Source organism: Narcine bancroftii, chromosome 7, assembly GCF_036971445.1.
Source record: "Narcine bancroftii isolate sNarBan1 chromosome 7, sNarBan1.hap1, whole genome shotgun sequence".
NCBI classification, from domain to species: domain Eukaryota; kingdom Metazoa; phylum Chordata; class Chondrichthyes; order Torpediniformes; family Narcinidae; genus Narcine; species Narcine bancroftii.
The window spans coordinates 52526323-52549873 of NC_091475.1; the positions used below are offsets into that span (position 1 = coordinate 52526323).

Consider the following 23551-nt stretch of genomic DNA (forward strand, 5'->3'; position numbering starts at 1 on the left):
CCGGGAATTCAAACCATTGCAGCTGCCTTCAACAGGGATTTTATTTGAAGACTGCACTAGCAATTGGAGTCAAGTGACTTCGACAGTTTGATTTGAAAAGATCAGATCAGCAGGAAGCTGATTGGGCAATTGAGATCAAGTAATCCAGGGTATTAATTTACTTCAACTCTTCAGTCTTGGGAGATGGCACTATTGACTGGAGCTCCACACAGTACATGCAGCAGTGAGTAGGAAATTTGCAACTAACTAGTATATTTTTTATATAATTTAGGCCCAGAATTGTGTTAACTTGAATTATATCATCATATTCTGCCCTTTTTATAAAAATGAGGGAGATAGCAAATTCCCACAACAAAATAAACTTTGAATTTAGGTTGCTAATATTGCTCAGTGAATGAGCCAAGTGATCAGTGCTATTTCAAAAGAGAAGTGGGGGTTGAAATCAGGTTGCAGGGATTTTAACAAAGAACTGGAGGAATGGATTTGGGGGCGACCAAGCTTTGGAAAAGAGAAACTGCGGATAGAAGATGGGGTGCTGAATAATCTTTGAACACATATTTTGAAGGGAGGTTAGATTATATTTAATGTGCCCCAAACAAATTTTTAATTTTTTTCCAAAACCTTTTGAGATGTTTGCAGCAATTTCTTGTGAAGATTTTTTTTTTAAAAGTAAATGAACATCACATGGGGAAACAGACTTAAAGAGCCTAAGATGGTGCATTGATCCTAATTAATTATTATTTAATGGAAAGATTCAAGTATGCTGTTGTTCAAAGGGACCTGGAAGTGCTTGTGCATGAATTACAAAAAATTGGTTTCAAGGGAACAATATAATTTGCTTGAGGGATTCAATTTAAGAGCTGGGAGATTCTGGTGTAACTGTACCAGGTACTGGTGCACTGCACCTGGAGAACTGTGCAGTTTTGGTCTCCCTACTTGAGAAAAGACATATGAGTTTCTGAGACAGTGAAGAGGAGATTCACCAGATTGACTCCAGAGATGAGGAGAGATTGAGTCACATGAGAATTCAAAAGAATGAAATGGGTTCTTTGAGAAATATATGAAAGGGCTTAATAAAGGTTAAGGTTGGAAAGTTATTTTTCTCTGGTAGACGAGACAAGAATGAAAGGAAATAGCCTCAAGCTTTGAGGGGTGGGCTGGGTGTTAAGAGTGGAGGTGAGAAGAAACTAACTATTCCTGGAGAGTAGAGAATCTGTGGAATTCTTTGCTTGGGACGGTGGAGGCTACCTCATTATATAAGAGGCATGGTTTTTGGTGTCGTAGGGACTTGAGGGTTCTGGGAAAAAGGTGAGTAAGTGGAGCTGAGTCCACGGTCAGGTAGCCATGAGCTTATCGAATGGAGGAGATGCTCAATGGGCCAGATGGCAGACTCCTGTTTCTTCTGTTCTTTCATGGATCTGCTTTACTTTGCTAATTTGAGTCACAAATCAACTCCTCTTTCTCATCACCCTCCCTTGCATTCCCCACCACCATTTCTGGTTACCACTGTTCTGGCTTTCCATAAATGACCTTTGGTCAAAATCAAGAAAAAAAAAAATTTCATATGCTCTAAATTAGAAAAAAATCTAACTGGAGCCCTCAACACATCAGGTAATATCAATAGAAGAATAAACTATTAACATTTTAGTTCAAAGATACTTCATTGATTATTTTTAAACGTCATTATGGGGAATGAGGATTATAGTGAAGATGTTTTGAAATTCATTTATAACTCGAATATACTAAGCTTGCAAGGCCCACTCCCTTCAGTAACGTGCTCTCTTGAAAGTTGCTCAAGACTATGGAGGTTAATGTTCCACTCATTTCAGTGTGTTTAAAAAAAAAAATTAATAACTGTCAATCTTGACAAGAGGATCAGACCTTGGAATTCGAAGGCTGAGTTAAATTAATTATCATTGAAGTAATTTCAGTTCATAATTTTAGCATTACAACTGAAAAAAATAATTTTGTAATTGAGTTTGTGTGTCGTGCAACATGTCAGTTTGACTGGATTTAGTTTGAACTGAATGGCACTCATGCCCTTTGATGAGAAAAGTAAATGGAGGCCAGATTTCTCCGATCTATTGCTCTCTTTTGTTTGGGACTTCAGAGCACAGTCAAATTAAGTTCACTGACAGGAACACACAAGCCAAGGTGCTGAAACTTTCATAAATTTTTGTTCATGAGCCAACCCAAGGGCCACAAACTTTCCCCTTGCAATTAAGGTACAATTCTCACTGTTGATCCAACACCAACTTTTCTGAGCATCAGTCTTCAGAGAAAACCAGAGCGATTCCCATCCCTTCCACTGGGTACAATGTTATGATCTTCAACTAGTTGTCAGCGAAAAGAAGTGAACTTTTAAAGATTGCAATTCAAAAGCAAAATTAGACCTCATAATAGCACTGCTGTGTGGCTCATTCAGGAGATGCTGGGAATATGGAATAAAACACAAACTGCTAGAAACCATCAGCCGGCCAAGCAGCCTCCACATCAGAATTAAAACAGAAAATGCTGGGACGTCAGCATATCAGATTGCATCTATGGGAAGAAAAACAATTTATGTTTCATTCGAAAATGTGCACTTTCCCAGCGTTTACTATTTCAATAATTTTCTGCTTTTTGTGACTGATTTTTTAAATTTTATTTAGACATATGGCACGGTAACAGGCCATTTGAGAATGAGTCCGTGCTGCCCAATTTTCACCCAATGAACCTACTCCCCCGGTCTGTTTCAAACAGTGGGAGGAACCTGGAGATTCCAGGGAAACCCACGCAGACACGGGGAGAAGTTATAAGCTCCTTAACGACAGTGTGATATTTGAAGCAGAGTTCCGATTGCTGGGGCTGCAAAGTTTTGTGCTAACTGCCAACCATGCTGCTCCAAATGCTGTGCTGTTGAATTATCAATGCCGAGATTTACCTCATTAAAAAAGACTTGTTATCCATAATTCTGCTTCTTGAGTTTGAGTTGCTGTCAATTATACAAATATTATTTGTGAAACTCTTGAAGACGCACCTTAAAATCCTGCAGAAATAGAGGAAGAAGAATGAAGCTCTTGGGTGAAATCATCAGGTACCTTCCATTTCTTTCCAATGGACAGATGCATAGCTATAATCCCATCTTCGCTGGTAGCAATGGTTCACGCATCATTGAGGAACTGAGAGGGAGATTTGAGTGGATGATTTGGGTTCAGTACTTCACTGTGCCAATTTTACAAAAGTAGATCCATTGGAAATGATTTAAATGTTTCCTTGGCCTCTAAAATAAATGATAATTTGATAGCCTTTTCGTTTGAATTTGAGAAGAGTAAATTAACAAAATTGGCTGGATTTCCACTGCACCCACCTTCTCATGTTTTCTAATGAATTCATTGCTAAGTTCAGGCCTCAAGAATGAAGCGGACCATTTGAATGCTTGCACTTAAAGAGGTATCTGTTGTCCATGCAACTTTATTTGTTTTTCTCATTGGAAATCAAACAGTAAAGATAGAAATGACAAATGAAGAGTCAAGAGCAAGAGGTAGAAAACAGTGTTCGAAGTTCTGCCTGAAATTCACAGCCATTCGTAAAATCTCAATCAAGTTGTCATTCTTCACTGTTAACCAAGGTAGAAAGTGAGGGCTTATCTTTGTTCACAGCAAAGGTCAAAATCCAGACATGCTAGAGTGTGACCATGACCATTCATTTTGAATGCCTGAGTGCCATTAAATTCGTCTTGACTCGTTTCTGATTCCAGTGCTTTCAAGATCTCATTTCATTAGCTGTCTGATTTTATTAATAGTTTTGGATGCAGAAATAAATATTTAAATTGAATTTTTTTTTAGTTGTTTCCAAGCTTATTTGTAAATGTACATTGTAACAGATTGAGCACAGAGGTGATAAACTTCTGAAATTGTCCATTTTTTTTTCACTATTGCTCTGACCAATTATGTAGGATTCATAACTCTGCATGCAGTTTTTTTTTTACATTGGCAAATTATTTTCTTATTTTGCCTTTAAAACAACAAATTTCAACTGAATGGATTACAAATTACCAAAAAAATGAGAACATGAAGACCACCAGTCTAATTTCAAGGTCACATTCATACTTCCAAAATGCATCACCTCGCATTTACTTCCAATGGCTGTGACGTGACCTCGTAAGTTTCTCCAGTACATTTGTGTGTCACCTCACATTTCTCTGGATTAAGCTTAATTGTTGCAAAATGCATTGTACGTTGAGAAGGAGTCTTCTGTGTCCAGATGAAGAGGTTGTCTCTGACATTCATACAGCCATATAATGAGCACAGTTACAGAGGGTAAGAAAAGGGAGATCATTTGGCACCAAGCAAGGCCAGTATGTTAGCACTGTTATGTGGTTCGTTCAGGACCCTGATGACTGTGGGATTGAAGCTGACTTTAAACCTGTTGGTACATGCTTTCACACTCTTAACCTAGACTGGTCGAACAATGGCTGTGAGATTGTACTATGGACCTGATGAAAATAAAAATGAAATGAGTCAGAGCGTACATTAGCACAGCATAGGACAGGCACTTTGGTCCAAGATTTCCGAATGATACAGGAGGAGATAGATCAGCTCATTGTAATGACAACAACCTTGAGCTCAACATCAGTAAAACCAAGAAGATTGTGGACTTCAGGAGGAAGTTAGAGAAGCACAATTCAGTCGTGGAGAGGGCCAAGAACTTAAAATTCCTGTGTGCCATCATCTCCGAACATCTGTCCTGGAGCCTCATCATTGATGCCATCACAAAGAATGCTTGCCAGTGACTATACATTGTGAGATGTCTGCGGAGGTTCGGTATGTCACCAAAGACTCTCGTAAACCTCTGCAGATGTACCATGGAGAGCATTCTGGCTGGTTACACCACTCTCTGGTATTCAGGTGCCAACTCTCAGGACAAGAATAAACTCCAGAGGGTTGTTAACTCGGCCTGTGACATCACTCCACTGAGGACATCTACATGAGACAGTGCCTTAAAAATGCAGCTTTTATCCTCAGTGACCCCGACCAGTTATGTTATGGCCTCTGCTATCATTAGGAAAAAAGTACAGGAGCCTAAAGACGTGCACCCTGTGGCACAAGAACAGTTTCTTCCCCACTGCCATCAAATTCCTGAATCATAGACGCTACCTTACCTTTCATGCACTATGACTTTAACTGTTTTTGTTGTAATGCAAGATGGTTATAATACGAACGTTATTTTTGCACTATTGGTGCTGCGCAAAACACTGAATTTCATGACTTGTTCATGACAATAAATTCTGAAATTAAATGAAATCCCTGCTGCTAGTATATGAGAATTTTCCTATTACCTGCATAATTCATATGTTGATTGAGAAACCTCTTGAATGTTGCTTTCACATCTGCTTCCACCATTACTCCTCGCAGCCCATTCTAGGCACTTAGGGCTTTCTGTTTAAAAACCCTCACCTGAAATATGTCCTCTAGTCTTTGATATTTTTACTCTGGGGAAAAGACTGTCAATGTTCCTCTGCCTCTGACCCTCCAGAGGAAAAAAAACCCAATTTGTCCAATCTCTCCTTCTTTCTCACCTTCTCTCATCCCAGACAGAAACTTGGCAAGCTTCTTCTGCACCCTTTCCAAAGTCTCCACATCCTTCCCGTAATGGGGTGACTAGAATTGTACATCATACTCCAAGCATCCAAAGATTTTCTAGTTGCAACAACTTTTTGAGCTCTGACTCAGTAAGTCAAAACATTGGTATCTTGCCAATTATTAGGAGTAAGTGTGATTTTCGTAATATCACAGAAGATGTTTTAAAAAATCTGAAATTATATTCATGGAATATGTTAATCTTGTTTGTATTCTTCCGGAGCTGTTATCACTTGGGAAGTGAGATCTTTGCACTTGGGAGCATGTGTGGGTTTTGATACCTTGTATGTCAAGGTCTTGCATTATTTTATCCCTGAGGCTGTGTGTGTCATACAAGTGAACATTTACGAAGTATAAGAGTCAAATGTGGAATTTGCTGTCTTTGATCTGCTCACGGGAGCAACAAGTTTCACTGAATCAAAGTCTATAACATCTCCTCATGGACAGTAACTCACAATGTCGTTTCAATAGCCATGGGGCATGTAAGCTTCATGCACAATCCTTGGGTGAGGCCACTCTGGAGGCAGGTTCAAGATTTTTAAAAAAAGGTGGCCTCTCGTCTTGTTCCATGAGATCATTGATATAAACAACCAGAGACTTTTTGAGTTTAAATCAACATGATAATGATCTCAGGACTATTACTCTTTTTCATTCCGATTGATGCCTTGCGTCTTGGAAGGTCCAGAGGCTTGGCTATAAACCTCACCTTTGATGTTGTCTGTGTGGCATTTGTATGTTCTTCCAATGACTGGTTCTGTTTTGATTTTCTTCTCATATCCCAAAAGTGCTGGGAGCTCAGTGGGTGCTGCAAAATATCATAAGTGCAGGTGAGTGGCAGGTGGATCAGTGGGAAGTCGATGAGTCTGTGAGAGAGAATAGGCTGCAGGGAGAAGGGAAGAGCGCTATCTTGGAAACCAGCAAAGGCTGAACAGCTTCTTCCCATGACATACTGAGTCACAATTATCTCTTTAAATTTGGGTAGAGATCTTGCATTTGCAGTCTTTTTGTGGCAGATGTTCACTGCCCTCAATGCGATGATATTACCCTTCAGCTCAGTCCACAATATCCTGAGGCAGTGAACCATGGATCTTGCATCCCGAGCCAGGGGAAACACTGTCGCTATATCGAAGCCTTGCCAGTTTATATGTGTATGTTCCAATATTGTTACTGCTGACTTTTGAAAATGATTGTGAACCAGGCCAAGTTGAACCAACCTCTCCAGTGGCTGATGCAGATAATCTTCATGATGTTCCACCCTCTTCTGCAATCCCCAGCAGGAGCTCGTTTTCTAATTGGGATTGAACTCAAATAATTTTAAAGTAACTCCAGTTATTTTTGTTCAGTTTCATTGGCTTGTCTCTCCATGATTTTTTTTCTGTCTTCATTAGTGGCCAGAGTTGTACTTGATTAGCTTTTGCAGACTATCTCCCAGAACACTTATTATTTTTTTGAATGCCAAAATGCGCTTGTATTTGATTTTTAATTTTGTGACAGCAAATGCTTTCGTACATCTGGAAGTGTAGGCTCCTGGTGTGAATATCTGTCACTTGGCGAGCACAAGGTCAGCATGGAGAAATATTTTCGACATACCCACCTGCCACACAGTGCTAACTGTAAACCTGCATTGGACAGATGTCATTATATGTGCTCGCAGCTTCAGATGTTCACAGAAGTCAATGATGGAATATTCTGAGGTGACTTTGAAAAGTAGTGGGTCTTGGTATTTCTTTTCTGGGAACAACCGACAAATACATTTTACTCTTTGTTGAGAGTATACAAAGTACTGATGCTGCCATGAACTGGGAGAGGTTTTGTTTCATGTAGCTTTGTATCAGAAGCAGGCAATATGGATAGATATCTGCTGAAATTCCACAATGTCTGAAAGGCAGCGACTTGGGTGTTACTTAAAGCACTGTTTTTCAGTGCATGAGGTGAAAATGGTTTCTTCACAGAGCTACATCATCCATTACTTTCCCTGCCCGGGATTGACTTGGTCAGGGGAGAGCTTGTTTCTAAAATTAGGATTTGGAATTGTTTGATATTATATGAACACTGTGGCAGTGTTCTGAATGATGTTTCCACATGCAGAATGTACGCTTCATTTGCTGCTCAAACAGAGCATCTTTGGATAATAGACTCATGGTGGAAAGCACTGGTATCTGTCAGCAGATGCACAGACTGAGAGCTGGCATAAAGCACCAGTGAGTTGGAAAGACAATGCTGGCAGATTTTTCTGGCTGTGAGATGTGGGCAGCCCTGGCAGCTCCACATCGTGTTGACTTGGGTGTATTTTTTTGGGGGGAGGGGGGGTTCCCAATTAGAAGTCAGAATCAGTGTAACTTTGGTTGAATTCACTTGAGATGAGAGGAAGGTCTTTTTTTCCAAAATGTACTGTTTCTCTCCTGTTGTTGGTTTCAGATTACTCAAACATAAGTTCAAAGTCATGAGCAATTTTTGTCCAATATTCTTCGTAACAAAATTTATGTTGACTCGGAAAGGAAGGATCTGATTGGGGGATTCAACATAGTTTTGTGCTTGGGAAATCCTGCTTCATGTATCTGAGTATTTTTGTGGCAGTTACTGAGAAAAATTCCTGAAAGCAAAGTGGTTGACGAGGTCCTTCATGGTCATCTGGTCCTGAATGTTCGTTTACATGAGATACAAGGTGTTTAGAGAACTGAATCCAAAAGTAGCTTGCTGACAGGAGGCAAAGGGACAGCATGTTACAGTTTTATAGGACATTGGTCAAGCCATGCTTGGAGTAATGGGTACAGTTCTGATACCATGTGACAGAAATGATGTAGTAGAGTTAGAGAAAGTGAAGAAGAGATTCGCCCGGATGTTGCATGGGGTGGAGGGCTTTAATCACAAGGGAAGATTGATTTGGGATTATTACTGGTGTAAAAGAGGTGGAGAGGTGATCTAATAGAGGTTGGTAAATTTGTGTGAGGGATAGATGGGGCAGGTACTCATCATCTTCCAAGAGACTAAAAGACTGCAAGGTTTAAGGTGAGAGGAGAGCAATTTGAAGGAGATATGAGGGAAACTTTCTCACAGATGTTAGTAAGTACGTGGAACAAGATGCCAGGCAAAGGGGAAGAGGCCTGTTCAATCAGAATATCTGGATGGACTTGGATGGGAAAGAAGTCGCAGAATATGGGAAAAATGCAGCAAGGTCTCATGATCAGTAACAAGGGGCTTATTTTGATGCTGTGTGATTATGTCATGATTATTGTATACATAGTAGGAGTGAAGGCATTATGGATCAACTTTCAACTTAACTGGACCAGAATAAGTTGCCCTTACTACTACTTATTTTGGTTGCATGAAAAATTATTCCCAAATATGCTGCCTTTCTTCCTTCAATCTTTGTTATTTGAGAAATGAAGCAAACACTGGAATGCAGGCTGCATTAGCAAACAATGACCACTGCAATTTATTCAATTAGAACACTTGATTCATGCTAAACTTCAAAATACAAACTTATGAAAGGTATTTTCATTTTCAAAAGATTAGCTTTCCAGGATAGATTTTAAAAATTTAAATGAAAGCCTCAAACATTTGCTGGCATAAATAATTAAATCCCATTCTGCTTAGATCAGCGAGTAGAGTGGTGTCAGAACAACAACCGCGCACTTAACATTAGCAAAATTAGGGAACTGATTGTGGACTTCAGCAAGTGGAAACCAGGAGAACACAAACCACTCCACCTTGGGGGGCAGCAGTGAAGGGATAAAGAAATTTAAATTCTGAGATGTCTGCATCTCTGAAGATCTATCCTGGGGCCTTAATGTCAATGCAATCATAAAGAAGGGTTGCCAGCGGCTATATTTTGTAAGGAGTTTGACAAGATTTTGGTGTGTTACCAAAGACTCTTGCAAATTTCTACAGATATGCCATGGAGGGCATTCTGACTGGTTGCATCACTGTCTGGTATGGAGGTGTTAATGGATAGGACAGGAAAAGGCTTCAGAGAGGTGTGAACTTGGCCAGTGCCATCATGGCTACCAGACTTCACTTCAACCTCCCCCTCTGTAGACTTGTTTTAGTGTCAAATCAAGACACTTGAAATCATCCATATTTTCCTCAGGTCCCAGGCATTGAACATTTTTGAAAGAAGTGGGAGTGAGGGCAGTGCCAGAATTGAAAGTTTGTAGATTTTTACAATACTGTTGAAAATCTGCCAGCAAAAAGACCAATAAATGCCAGCAGAACTCATTGTGTCAGGAACAAGTGCAAGGCTGGATAGCAAAAGAGAAATTTGCAGACATACAGAAAGGAGAAGGGTAAAGGCCTCTCCCTCCGTGGCAGAAGCTAGATCATCATTGTCATCAGTAATCTAACTTGGCACCTGAAGAGCATCGTAATAGTTTATGGATCGTATCAAATTGGGTGATGTTTCAGAGCTGGCAAATCGTAAAAGTAAGGATATTAAATGGAACAAAGGAGCAAAGGGATTTGGAAACAAATGCATACTGGCTCAGAAGTTACTGCACAACTTCATCAGACCTGAAATTAAAAACAACCGAAACCTGGGTTTATTTCAAGAGGATTTAAATTGAAAAGCAAAGCAGATGAGTGAAAGGAGATTGAGTTCAACTCCTAGTATTATGGACTATTTTGTTAACTGTAATTAAGATCCCATGGAAACACTAGAGAAAGTGCAAAAGCAGTTTACACAGAGATGAACCTCACGGGGGGGGGGGGGGGGGGGGAGATGAATGAATGAATGAACAATATGGGTCTCCTTTGTCTTGGGAGGAAGGAAAAGCTTGAGGGATTACTAAAAAGATGTCATCTAAAAGCAAAAAGACTTTGATAAAGTAGACACTTGAAGTATTTTGACTCATGAGGAAGATCAAAATTAGAACCTGTTGAAACAAGATAGCAATTTAGAAAGTAGATTTTTTGCCAGAAATTTCTTATCTGATTTGCACTCAGATCAACAAATATTGTTGGGGGGAATGATGCAAATCCACCTGTATAAACTTTCAAAGAGGACTGAAGGACTGAACTTTGATAAGATTTGGATGATGCAGAGGATGGTTTTGTAACCAGGAGCATGGTTTATGAGGACAATTTAGGTTTCTCTGTGCTCTAATCATGATGGGATGTTCTGGTATTAAGGGGCTCCGTTCTATTACTCAGCCCCTTAAGAATACCAGAACAAACTGGAGGCAAAGTAATATTTTAAATGGAACTATGTCGAAGCTGAGGAATCTGTTTTTTATTAATAACTTAATCTTTCATTTGCTTGTATTGCAGATTCTTGGAGAGAGGTGGGCAGCCATTTGTAAATGGACTGAGGATCGTTGGGTGCTATTGCAAGAGATCCTTTTTAAATGGCAGTATTTCACTGAAGAACAGGTATCCCACCACCAATTATCTTTCAAACATACAAACTTAATTCATCCAGAAGTATCTCAAAATAGGCTGGCATAGTTAGTGTGGCAATTGGTGAAATGTTGTTACAGCGCCAGCAATCAGGACTGCTGTTCCAAACCCACGCTGTCTGTAAGGAGTTTGTATGTTCTCCCTGTGTCTGCATGGGTTTTCCCCAGTGGCTCTGGTTTCCTCCCACCCTCCAAAACGTACTGGGGGTTGTAGGTCAATTAAGTGCAATTGGATGGCATGGCCTCGTGGTCCTAAAGGCCCCGTTACCGTGCTGTATGTCTAAATTTTTTAAAAAGTAAAAATTCCAGTTGGTATTAATACTTTCCTTGCATCTGTCACTAGACAATAACTGTTCAGCAATTTTGATAGGGAAATGTACATTTGTTGCCCACTTGTTCTCATTTACCACATATCCCTCAATCCATCCAAAGAATTCTGAGGAGTCATGTGATGGAGTAGTGGCCGGTAGGGTAAAACCAGACCTCTCCAGAAAAGAAGAAAAAAAGTCAAAAAAATACAAAGTTTAACAAATATACAATATAAGATATTAAAGATAAAGTTGTAGAGAAGAGAAAGAAGATGGCACCTAAGAAGGAAAAAGTAAAAACAACAGGATAAAAGGAAGAAAAGACACTGGAAAAGAAAGGAAAAGGCCCTACCTGCACGAAGGAACAGGGAACCGTGGTGGCGAAGAGCACCCGATCTCCGAGGTTGGTGTCGGCCCTGCGGAGTCGCGATCCCCCTCCCGACTGATGGACTGCAAAAATGGCGCTCTGAGCCAAACGAGTGCGCAACTGCGCATGCATGAGGAGTCGCGCATGAGCAGTGCGCAATCTAAGGTAAAGGAAAATATCGACGGGAGGCGGGCAACCACAGCGTGACCAGCTGAGGGATCCCTGACACCAGGGCTCTCAGCTAGAAGATGAGGAAAGAGGCAGGAGAGGGAGTGAAGTACCAGGTGAGAAAGAAAGTCAACGGGGTGAACGGCAAGAAGAGCAGCAGCAGGAGGCTCAACAAAAGAGCAGCTCAGAAGGAGAGGACCAACAGCAAGAGGCCAAGAAAGAAGAGACCCGACAAAGTGATACAAGCAACTCATCAGGAAAATCAGAAGAGACACAGATACAAAGAAGAGAAGATGAAGACACAAACGCAGGTACAGACACAGAAGACGAGGAAGAAGAAGACAAAGATCTTCACAGAGAAATAGAAGGTAAAACAGATTGTCAGAATATAGATAAAGCTTTTTTTGAAGAACAAATGAGAGCATTAAAAGAATGGATGTCATTAGAATTTAGTGCAATTAAAAGAAAAATGAAAAGAACAGAAGATAAAATGCAAAGATTAGAACTAGTTATGAAAGAAATAAGGAAAAGAGTAGAAAATGTGGAAGAATGAGAAAAGGCTATAGAAAAGGAAGTAAATGACTTAAGAGGAAAATTGGATAAAAAAAATTAAAGAGACACAAGAGTTGTTAGCTCAGAAAATTGATATGTTGGAAAACTATAGTTGGTGAAACAACATAAAAATAGTGGGCCTGAAGGAAGATGAAAAAGGCACAGATATGAAGGAATTTATAAAAGAATAGATCCCGAAGGTCCTGGGAATGACAGAAATACAGGAAGAAATGGAAATAGGGCACACAGAACACAAGCTCCGAAACCACAGATACATCAAAAACTAAGATCCATCTTAGTAAAATTTTTGAGATATACGACAAGAGAAAATATACTGGAGCGGGCAAGGAATAAAATTAGAGAAGATAATAAACCATTGGAATACAAGGGTCAAAAAATATTTTTTTACCCAGACATAAGTTTTGAACTCTTAATACAGTAAAATCGATCCTATGGAAAAAGGTTATAAATTCATGTTAAGACATCCAGCTATGCTTAAAATATTTATACCCGAGGAGCAAAACAGACTGTTATCGGATCCGGAGGAAGCACAAGAATTTGCAGAACGTTTGCAGGGCAGAAGGAGAGTTGAAGAGATGTAATAAGAATGAAGAACAGTGATAAAGTATATATAAAGATGTAAAAACAATGTCTATGTAAAGAACTAGTGAAGGGAAGAAAGGGGGAAAAAAAGGAGAACTTTGTAGATGTGTAAAACAAAAAGTGTTTTTCTGGGGAGGTGTTGGGGGGGGGGGGTGAGAGAAAATCCGTCACTGCGAAATCAGTTGAAGTTTGCGAACAGGATCGCAATCCAAATGGAAAGGGGAGTTGTGGTTGCCCAGCAAGAGATAAGGGGCAACTGGGGTGGGGGGGTGGTATTTGGGGTTAAGGTAATATTGGATGTGCGAGTTGTTGGAGTATTTCATGTTTTAAATGTGTTGTCATACATTGAGTTTAATGAGGGAAAACTGAGAGATGAAAATGGGGAAAAGGGGGATGGTGGTGGTGAGGAAGTGGAAATGAGGTGTAAATAGGATATGAGATGGCCACATTGAACTATATGACTATAAACATTAATGGAATATATATTCAAATTAAAAGGAAGAGGCTATTAAATTTACTGAAAAAAGAAAATAATAGATATAGCATTGGTGCAAATGCATCTAATTGAAGTGGAACATAAATTAAAGAGAGACTGGGTAGGACATGTACCGGCAGCATCATATAATTCAAAAGCTAGTGGTGTAGCTATATTAATTAATAAAAATGTACCAAACAAAATAGAGGAGGAAATAATAGATCCAGCAGGGAGGTATATAATGATAAAGTGTCAGATAAACTCAAAAATTTGGAATTTGCTCAATATATATGTACCTAATGAGGAGGATCAAAAGTTTATGCAGGATATTTTTTTGAAGATTGTAGATACACAAGGAAATATATTGATAGGATGGGATGTTAACCTTAATTTGGATCCAATGTTGGATAAAACTGGACAAAAGACAAGTAAAAAGAATAAAGTGGCCAAATTTATGGTTAAATCAATGCAGGAAATGAAATTTATGGATATATGTAGGAGGCAGCACCCAAGAGAGAAGGATTGATATGTTTTTGTTGTCGGCTCATATTCAAGGGAGAGTTAGGAAAACTGAATACAAAGCTAGATTACTATCTGATCATTCACCCCTGTTATTAGCAATAGAACTGGAGGACATCCCACCAAGAACATATAGATGGAGGTTAAACTCCATGCTACTTAAAAGACAGGAATTTAGAGAGTTTATTGAACGCCAAATTAAAACATATTTTGAAATAAATACGGAATCAGGGAAAGACAAATTTATATTATGGAACCCAATGAAAGCCTTCATTAGAGGGCCGATAATAAGTTATGTAACTAAGATGAAAAAGGACTATAATCGGGAAATAGAGCAGTTGAAAAGGGAGATAGTAAGTACAGAAAAAGAACTAGCAACAAGGGAAGATTCAACAAAAAGAAGAGAATTGGCAGACAAAAAAATAAAATACGAAACATTATAAACGTATAAAGTGGAGAAGAACATAATGAAAATAAAGCAGAAATATTACGAGCTTTAATGCTTTATTGTATTGTATGTGTTGAATATTTATTGGTTTTGGAGAGGAGTGGGAAGGGGGGAGGGAGGGTGGGGGGGAAGGGAGAAAATGCCACTGTGTATATTTAATGAGAAACATTTGTATATATTCTGGTTGATATGGTTCACAGTGTGAAAAATTTTAAAAAAATTAAAAAATCCATCCAAAGAATTCTTAAAGCTATTTTTTTCTTTCTCATAACTAACAACATGTATCGGATGAGATTTGAAGACTATTATGAATGAATTACGTGTATAAATAACTGACAACATTTGAATCGTGAAATTAATCTCCATTTTGAAGTTGTTTTGACAAAAATATTGGAGATCCTCCAGCTCACTTTGAAGATGTACAAGAATTCAGTTATTCTGACTAGTATTCGAAGTCCATTGAGTTCAGTAAAATGATTGGAATCTGGAATGTACTGCTTGAGGGAGTAGTGGAGATGGACACTCTCATAACAGGAAACAAATGTCCAAACAAGCACTTCAGATGGCAAGGCACAGGAAGCAATGGACCGAGTGCTGGTTGATGGGATTAGTATAGATGGATACTGATGGTCATCATGGATGGGGTGGCCAAGGGTTCTGTTTCTGTTCTATTTGACTATATTTAATTACACAGATGAACTGATCATGTACCTGAGTAACCTCAATGTCCAGCCAGTTCATTTAATGAAGATGAAGGTGTTTTGAGATGTTTTCAGCAAGTTTGATTACAGTGCTGCAGAGACATGTGTGGTCATATACTTTGGTGAAAGGAATAAAAGTGCACAATATTTTCTAAATGGGCAATGAATTCAGAAATCAGAGCAGCAGAGGGACCTGGAAATCCTTGTTCAAGATTCCTTGAGGGTAAACTTGCAGATAGATTCAGTGACAAGGAAGGCAAATGAAATGCCAGTATTCACTTCAAGGATAGAATATAAAAACAAAGATGTAATGTTGAGGCTTCATGAAGCATTGGTCCTAACCCAAGTGGATATTGTGAGCAGCTTTAGGCTCCTTATCGAAGGAGGATATGGTGGCATTGGAGTGGGTCCAGAGGAGGATCTTAAGAATGATCCATAGAATGAAAAGCTCATCACATGAAGAGTGGTTGATGGTTCTGGGATTGTACTTCCAGGAATTTGGAAGGATGGGTGGTGGGGAGGAAGAATCTCACTGAAATTTATCAAATACTCAAAGGATAAAGTCGATGTGGGGAGGATGTTTCCTCGGGTGAGGGAGTTTGGGATCAGAGAGCACAGCCTCAGAGATGAGTGGGAAATTCTTTACCCAGATGGAAGTGAATGTATGAAATTAATTGCTGGAGACATTGGGTATATTTAACCAAGGTAGAATATTTCATTAGTGAGGGCATTAAGGGTCACAGCGAGAAAGCAGGAGAATGGAGTTGGGAAGGGTAGTAAATTCGCCATGATGTGCTGAATGGCCAAATTTTGCTCCTATGTCCTTCTGGTCTGTTTTCTGTGGTCTAATTGCAGCTTATTTCCTTATTCTTATAACCCCATTTTAAAAAAGCTGTGCAAAGGTATTTAAAATCTTTGACATGTATGAAAAGAACGTTGAAAAGCTAAACCATATCATTTGTTAGCACACTAATAATAGAGGAGCAATGCTAATTAGTTCTAATTTCATTTTAAAAGCAAGTTTGTTATTACTCTGGCCTGTGTGGTTTGTGTTTCACCTTGCCATTATTGTGGATGAATAAATCAAACCAGAGATAATTTATATCTATTTAGCATTTCTTCCAAATATTTGTTATGGAAAATAGTATTCTACTTTCCTGCAATAATACTAGGGGAAAAACATCTCTCAGCAAGCACCATTTGTGCTTCACCTTTATTTGTCTTTCCTTCTGACCAGCTGGCTGAACATTGGAAGCTAGCATTTGACAAATTGCATGCAGAATCCTGATGGTAAACCATTTTGCCTTCACACTAAAGCCTCCCCATTTTCATTGAGCAGATGACAAATCTGTCACAAAAATGTATAAGAATTTGAATCATCAGATGTCTATGCATTCCAAGTAATAACAGATAAGGTCAATTGTTCCGATTTTATTTGGGCTTGTTTCAAACCCAAATATTCCTCTCTGTCTTAGTGCCTATTTGATGAATGGTTGGTGGAGAAAGAGAAGTCGGTGAGCAAGATTCAGACGTCTGGCTTTCGTGATCAGAATGAGATGCTCACTAATCTGAGAACATTAGCGGTGAGTGCAATAGTTATTGAAAGGTATCTCCATGCACTTGATGGTTTAATAACTATGAAATCAAGTGTCTGGCAGCTTTGACATTGAGTAATCATGCCATATTTTTTCATCAGGATATCCAAGAGCCCTACATGTTGCTCTCTTGTTATTGAATAAATGAATCCAACACACTCAATTCATCTTTATTTTTTGCTGTGCTTTTTAACCTGTTTTCTATTTATTTTCTTATTGTAACTCATCAGGGATAGTTCCTCTGGTCTTGACCAACAATATATTCAGTACAAGTTCTTGCCTCTCTTCAGGTTTCTTCATCCATTACATTGGGACGGCACGGTTAGCACAACTCTGTTACAGTGCCAGCAATTGGGACCAGGGTTGGAATCCCACACTGTCTGCAAGGAGTTTGTATATTCTCCCTGTGTCTGCGTGGGTTTCCTCTGGGGTCTCCGGTTTCTTCCCACCATTCGAAATGTATGGGAGTGTGGGTTAATTTGGTGTAAATTGGGTGGCAGGGGCTGGTGGGCCAAGATGGCCTGTTACCATGCTGTATGTCTAAATTTAAAATTCAGTGACATTCAGCTGCCTCCCATAGCTGCCTTTTCTCGCCCATGTACACTGAAATCTGGTGCTGGATGAGCATAAAATCCTTCCAAATTCATATGGGGAATACAGAAACTAAAGTCTCCAGTCCTTTCCACTGATTCTGTTTGGCTTTCTAACAACTGTTGGAAGCTGGACCAGAGCCTGATTGATTTTTGTGACTGCATTCTTGCTTTCTACTTGTACCTCACTAATATTGCCTGATGCTCCACTTGCGGGTTGCATCCAGTTAGCATTTGTTTCCCATGACTTCACCATTCTGATGCACTCCACTCTGGCTTCTAAACGTGAAAACAGCCGCAGCATTGCTGAGTGCATTATTCTATTTGTCCAACACGGCTATAATCATGGTTCACCTTGTTTTCCTGATGAGCAACTCCCTCACTTTAGAACTGTGGAACCTTTACTTTGAGCCCCTGTTTTGTTTCTCCACTCCTTTCTCTTGCAGGTTCAGCACACTTCTGTGATCCATGTCCCTCCAACACCATCTTCCTGCACATTTCCAAATTTAATGATATTGCCATCATTGCTTAAGCCACCAGTTTCTTATTGGAATTTGTTTATTTCCTTTTTTTTTTGCTATGACATCAAAGGTCCTGTGCAACAGTTCTTTCTGCTGTTGTGGCTTTTCTGTCGTGTCCTTCATCCTTCACAGCTGCAACTATTTGCAGCTAGACAGTGTGTGGTGTACTCTCACACCCTGGCAGTGGTGCTCAATGCTTGGGGGTGAACAAGTTCATTGTCTCTGTTTAAGAAAGAAGTCACCGCTTTCTTGTTGTTGGCTGTGATTGAAAATAAACTTCCCTGTGGTGTCTGCCTGGTTTGATCCAGTATTTTGGCTCTGTGACATAGCATGTCGAAGTGCAAACGAACAGTTTCAGTGGGTGGTTTGACAATTTAAATGTGAGAAGGAGCATCTGTTCTTATCGAGGCAGAAACTATCAGAGCCCTCTGCTGCTACAAATGAGAGCAGTCATCCTTTGAGTGCTCAGACATACTGAGGCTTGAACTAGTTGCATTCTGAATATCCAATATTCCATCATTACCCTTGATTTGCTGCAAATATATCCTACATTTAACCAGGATCTTGTTTTGAATTTAACTTCCTGTCATTTAATTTTACTTTTTTTTTCCCATTGATTGGTAACATCAGTCTGAATGTTTTATGTGGAGTTATTTTCCCCTTGCACTCATTCATTCAGCCTCCTCCCTCACACTCTGGAGCTTGGACTTGTATGACTTTCTTTTCAGGAATATTTTCCAATGCACTTGGACTCTGTTTCTCATACCCTCCATCCCCAAATTTGAAGTTCAGTGACTGAAAACAATACTCAATTCTCCAAGCATCTAACTAATGCATTGGAAGGTCTCAGCATACAGCTTCTGTTTTGCTTCTGTTTCTTAATGGTCATATATAGTCTGCCTTGTTCATGATTCACAGTGCTGCCACCAGCTGTTTATTGGATATTTCTGAGCTCCCTTCTGTTAGTGGATTACCTTGTGAGCCACATGATCATTATAAATGACACAGAAAAATCTCATTGGCTTTTGCCATTCAATTCAAATCATTGGTAAAAGTGGGTCTCCTGTTGGAATCCAATTGGCAGAATACAATGCACATCATTGTTGGTCCCGTGCTATTTTCTCAATACATTTCCAGAATGGAGGACCATCGCCTTCCCAAGATCGTGTTATATGGCGAGCTCTCCACTGGCCACCGTGACAGAGGTGCGCCAAAGAAGAGGTACAAGGACTGCCTAAAGAAATCTCTTGGTGCCTGCCACATTGACCACCGCCAGTGGGCTGATATCGCCTCAAACCGTGCATCTTGGCGCCTCACAGTTTGGTGGGCAGCAACCTCCTTTGAAGAAGACCGCAGAGCCCACCTCACTGACAAAAGGCAAAGGAGGAAAAACCCAACACCCAACCCCAACCAACCAATTTTCCCCTGCAGCCGCTGCAACCGTGTCTGCCTGTCCCGCATCGGACTTGTCAGCCACAAACGAGCCTGCAGCTGACGTGGACTTTTACCCCCTCCATAAATCTTCGTCCGCGAAGCCAAGCCAAAGAAGAAGAATATATGTTAACAGATAAAATAGGATATCCATTTTGTGATTAATCCTAAACAAAAACTTCATTTCTTCTGATGAAGTTGCAAAGTGTTTTATGTGAATAATAACTAGTTGGTTGATATAAATCAGTTAATATTTAGTCATACAGCAGAGAAACAGGTCCTTCACCCCAATCTACCCACGCCAACCACTAGACCCATGTGCCTGAGTTTGGTCATCTCAACCTATCCATCCAAAGGTTTCTTAAATGTTGTAATAGAACCTTCCTCAACTACCTTCACTGGCAGCTTGTTGCTTGTTCCATATACCCACCAAAAAAAAAAGTTACTCCCAGGGTGCCATTTAAACATCTCGCCCTCAAACCTATGCCCTCAGAGTTTCTGATTCCCCTACTCTAGGCAAAAGACTCGTGTGTTCACTTGATCAATTCCTTTCATGATTTTGTGCACCTCTTGTGCTACAAGGAATAAACCCCAAGCCTGCTCAACCTCTCCCTGTAATTCAAGCCTCCGAAGTTTGCAACATCCAATTGAATCCCTCTGTACCCTCTCCAGGACAATGTCTTTCTGAGAGTACGCTGACCATAACTGAACACAACATTCTGGGTAAGGCATCACCATTATAACTGCAACATGACCTCCTAACTTTAAGTTAATACTCTGACTGATGAAGACCAATGTGCCTAAAGCCTTTTGACCACCCAATTTGCTTGTATGCCAATTCTGAGGCACAGTTCTATGTACCTGTACCCCAAGATCCCTCTGCTCTGCAACATTCCCCATATTCTTGTCATTCACACTGCAGGTGCTACCATGTTCGACTTCCCGAAATGCAACCCTCACATTTATCTGCATTAAATTCCATATGTTAAAAAGGATTTTTAAAAGAAATGAAACTTCTATAATAGTCTTCTATAAAGTTCTGACAATTGTTTTTCATCAATTTAGTTCTTTCATTGAAAAATGACGGTTTGATCAAAGAAATTCTGACCAGTGGAAAGGAAAGTATTCCTGTTGCTGGGTACAGTTCTGGTTTCCCACAGCCCCTGATAGAAAAGAAAACTTTCCAACATAACCCTCCAGCAGCCTTGTTTTAATTTTAAAGTGATCTCATCTGCTTACTTTAGATCCTCACCCTTGCAAGCAGAGATGGTTTCTCCCTCTCCACCCTTTCACGTACTTCAATTACCATATATTCTGCAATGACATCATTACATTACCTTTCAGTCTCAAGGGAATAGATTTATCTTCTGTTCACTGCATACTTTTAATTTAACTTTTTTCAATCCATTAAACCACATGGGTAAATCAATATCCTATTCCTCCAAATTCGAGATCATCTTCCAGATCTGAAGACTGTCCTCCAGATGCATTCCAAATGAAGTTTTGTAGTTCCCCCCTCCAAGTGATAAAGAAGAATATTTAATTAGCCTTTTCAAATTATTTTTTGACATAAGATGCATGACACAGTTCAGCACCCTGGTGCCTTGGAGTGTGAATTCAGCCAGGATCCATGACATCAAAATGCAAATGGGATGTCTATGAGATGAACAGGGTGTGATGCATTCAGTTGATTCCTACCAGATAGTGGTTGAGAACTTTAGCATTCCTGGGACAATGCAGGGTTGAGTGATTGTTCAAGGTGATTTTCCACACAGGAGGAATAGACTGCTGTTCATCTCTCTCAACTGAAGTAATCTTATTTCCCACTGTTTCTATTGAACAAGTCTTCAGAGAAGATGAGAGCAGGAATCCTGATCCCCTATAACATGGTCTGGCATTCTTTAAGTTCCGCGGTAAAAGCAAACAGTGTTCAACCAAATCAGCAAGCATCTGACTTGACAAGCAGCTTCGATTGCTGAATAGCAGGGCAGTGGCCTTTGTAGGCACAATCCATTCCCCAGGTCTGCTTTGAAATTTATTTGATTTGAAAAATTCAAAAAGCTCAGCCAGTAAAGACATTGCTAAATCAGGAGAACTTTTGAATCAGTGGAAGTATTATTCCTGTGGTTCCTGATGAGTTCTGTTCAACTGCATTTGAAACTTAGGAACTTGAGTGAGGTCACCAGTTATTTTTGACATCATCTCTTCCCTTCCACTCAAAACCTTCACAACCTGCACTCCACCCCATCTTGCTCCCACTTCCACCTGATTACCTCAGTTGTGGATTTACCTTCATAACTATCGAGTGATCTGAGATCATGGTCTGTGGGGAAGTGACCTGTTGGTGAGCTATGAATAACGGAGACTTGGGTGAAGCACATTTTTCAAACTGGGTTTGCACCAGCAGATGAACAAATCCTTGAGAGAAAGGAAAGAGAATTGACAAGTTTGGGATGCATCCGAGCATCAGCGTTTGCATTTCCTTTCTGTATTTGCACAGATATTTGACAATGTGGTGCACTCTGGGCTGGCGGAAAAATTAAAGTGACTGATACACACTATGAGAAATGGAATTGGTCAAACATTTGGAATACTCCCAAGATACTTATTGCCACATTTAAAAGCTACGTTAATTGTCTATTGAAATAAGGCTTTGTGCTTCAATTGAATGTTTGTATTAATTTTAGAGAATTCTTTGCAGAGAATTCAAAGATTCCAATATAAATTCTTCTTTATTCCTGAGAATGAGATAAATGTTGTCTTTCCTCTCCTCATACATTGGTGTGTGAACAATGCATCTCTGACTCATTCATTCATTGGCTGACTTAGTTCAATTGCAACTTTCCTTGATCGTCAGGTTCTGAAACAAGAACTGGAGCAGAAACGACAGACAATGGATAAACTTTGTGCACTCAGTCAGGATCTTCTTGCATCTCTACAAAACAAGATGGTGGCTCAGAAGGTTCAGGCAAGGCTTGAGGAATTTGCTCAGCGTTGGGATGATCTTGTACAGAAACTGGAAAATAGCTCCATGGAGGTATGTCATTAGTGTTCAACAACTCGACAGTCATTAAATGTATTGTTTCTGCTATTCAAGGAGCTTGCATCACAAAACAAAGCTTGCATCCATTCGATGTATCTATTTGTTGGTTTATTCAGGTGAACTGTGAAGTGTTTGTTTTTAAATCTGCTAATTTCTTTGACAGTCGCAGAAATTGCATGCAAAATTATTTTCAGCTCATTGAAGTGGAAGGGAATTATCATGCGACAGAAGTTACAGGTCAGGCAAATGTTAAAGGTGCACAATTAAGTCAAGTCTTCCTCAGCATTGTGCTTGAAACAAAAACTCAGCAGTTATTTTCCATACCATTGTAGCGTTCGCACTACGCAAGCGTGGAGGAGAACGACATGCACACCTGAGCCTTGAAATTGAGACTGGTTTCTTGAACTGGCTGTTGGGCTTATATGGGCCCCAGCGCTGAAGTCAGGGCCCCACGTCATTTGAGCCCTGGCCTGGGATTGGTTGGTATTCCCACTCTTCCTGCCATATAGGAGGTCATCTGGGACAACAGCCAGTGTCACCCCCCACCCCCACCACCCCAAACAGGTCTGTGTGGTCGCTGTGTTTGTTGCCCATTTTGTGAGCTGGTCTGTGTCTATGTGTGTGGGCTGCTACATGACACTCCCCCCCCACCCAGAACTGGTGATCGGGCCATTATCCATTGACTTGGGCAGTCTGCCCCTGAATCACAGGGGGAGGAGTGAAGACCGGCTTGTTACAGTCCAGATATGCCTTGGGCAGTCGATGGTAAAAGTCTCTTTACCACTGATATTAAGGACAAAAGTGGAGCCATTGTCCCTGATGGCCCTGCAGGGCCTCTTGTAATGTCATTGTAGTGGCAGTCGGTGTGTACCCCTTCTCACAAACAAGTACTGACAAGTCTTTTAGTGATGTGATTTTTAGGCTGGCCATGTTGTGGTGGTTGCTATGGGATCAGGGACCCAGTTTTTACCGCAAGTTCTCGAGGGTGGGAGTGACATCTTCCGAGAGTTCGTCATGGGCCAGGAACTCCCTCAGAATGATTAAGGGTGTGCAGTCAGCCATCTCCAACACTGAAGCATTGAAGTCTTCTCCACCACTGAGGCATTGAAGTCTTCCTTCGGCATGTTACAAATCCCCACAGAGGGCCGAAGGCAGTTCGTCCACCCAGTTGGGACCCTTGAACTAGGCCATCGAGGCTGCCTTGAGGTGCCTGTGA

General features: G+C 40.2%; 1 protein-coding gene across 24 annotated transcripts in view; it reads left to right on the plus strand.

Moving 5' to 3' along the window:
• The window catches only part of dmd (dystrophin), a 1604005-nt gene that overhangs the window by 531723 nt on the left and 1048731 nt on the right, over positions 1–23551 (plus strand). For all 24 annotated transcript variants that reach the window (XR_011341867.1, XM_069890130.1, XM_069890120.1 and 21 more), the window contains 3 exons: positions 10887–10988; positions 16631–16738; positions 22150–22329. Coding sequence is in view for 23 of the 24 variants with exons in the window: in XM_069890130.1 (XP_069746231.1) it covers positions 10887–10988; positions 16631–16738; positions 22150–22329 (390 nt within the window). In the remaining variant the exon portion in view is untranslated. The remainder of the gene's footprint in view (positions 1–10886; positions 10989–16630; positions 16739–22149; positions 22330–23551) is intronic.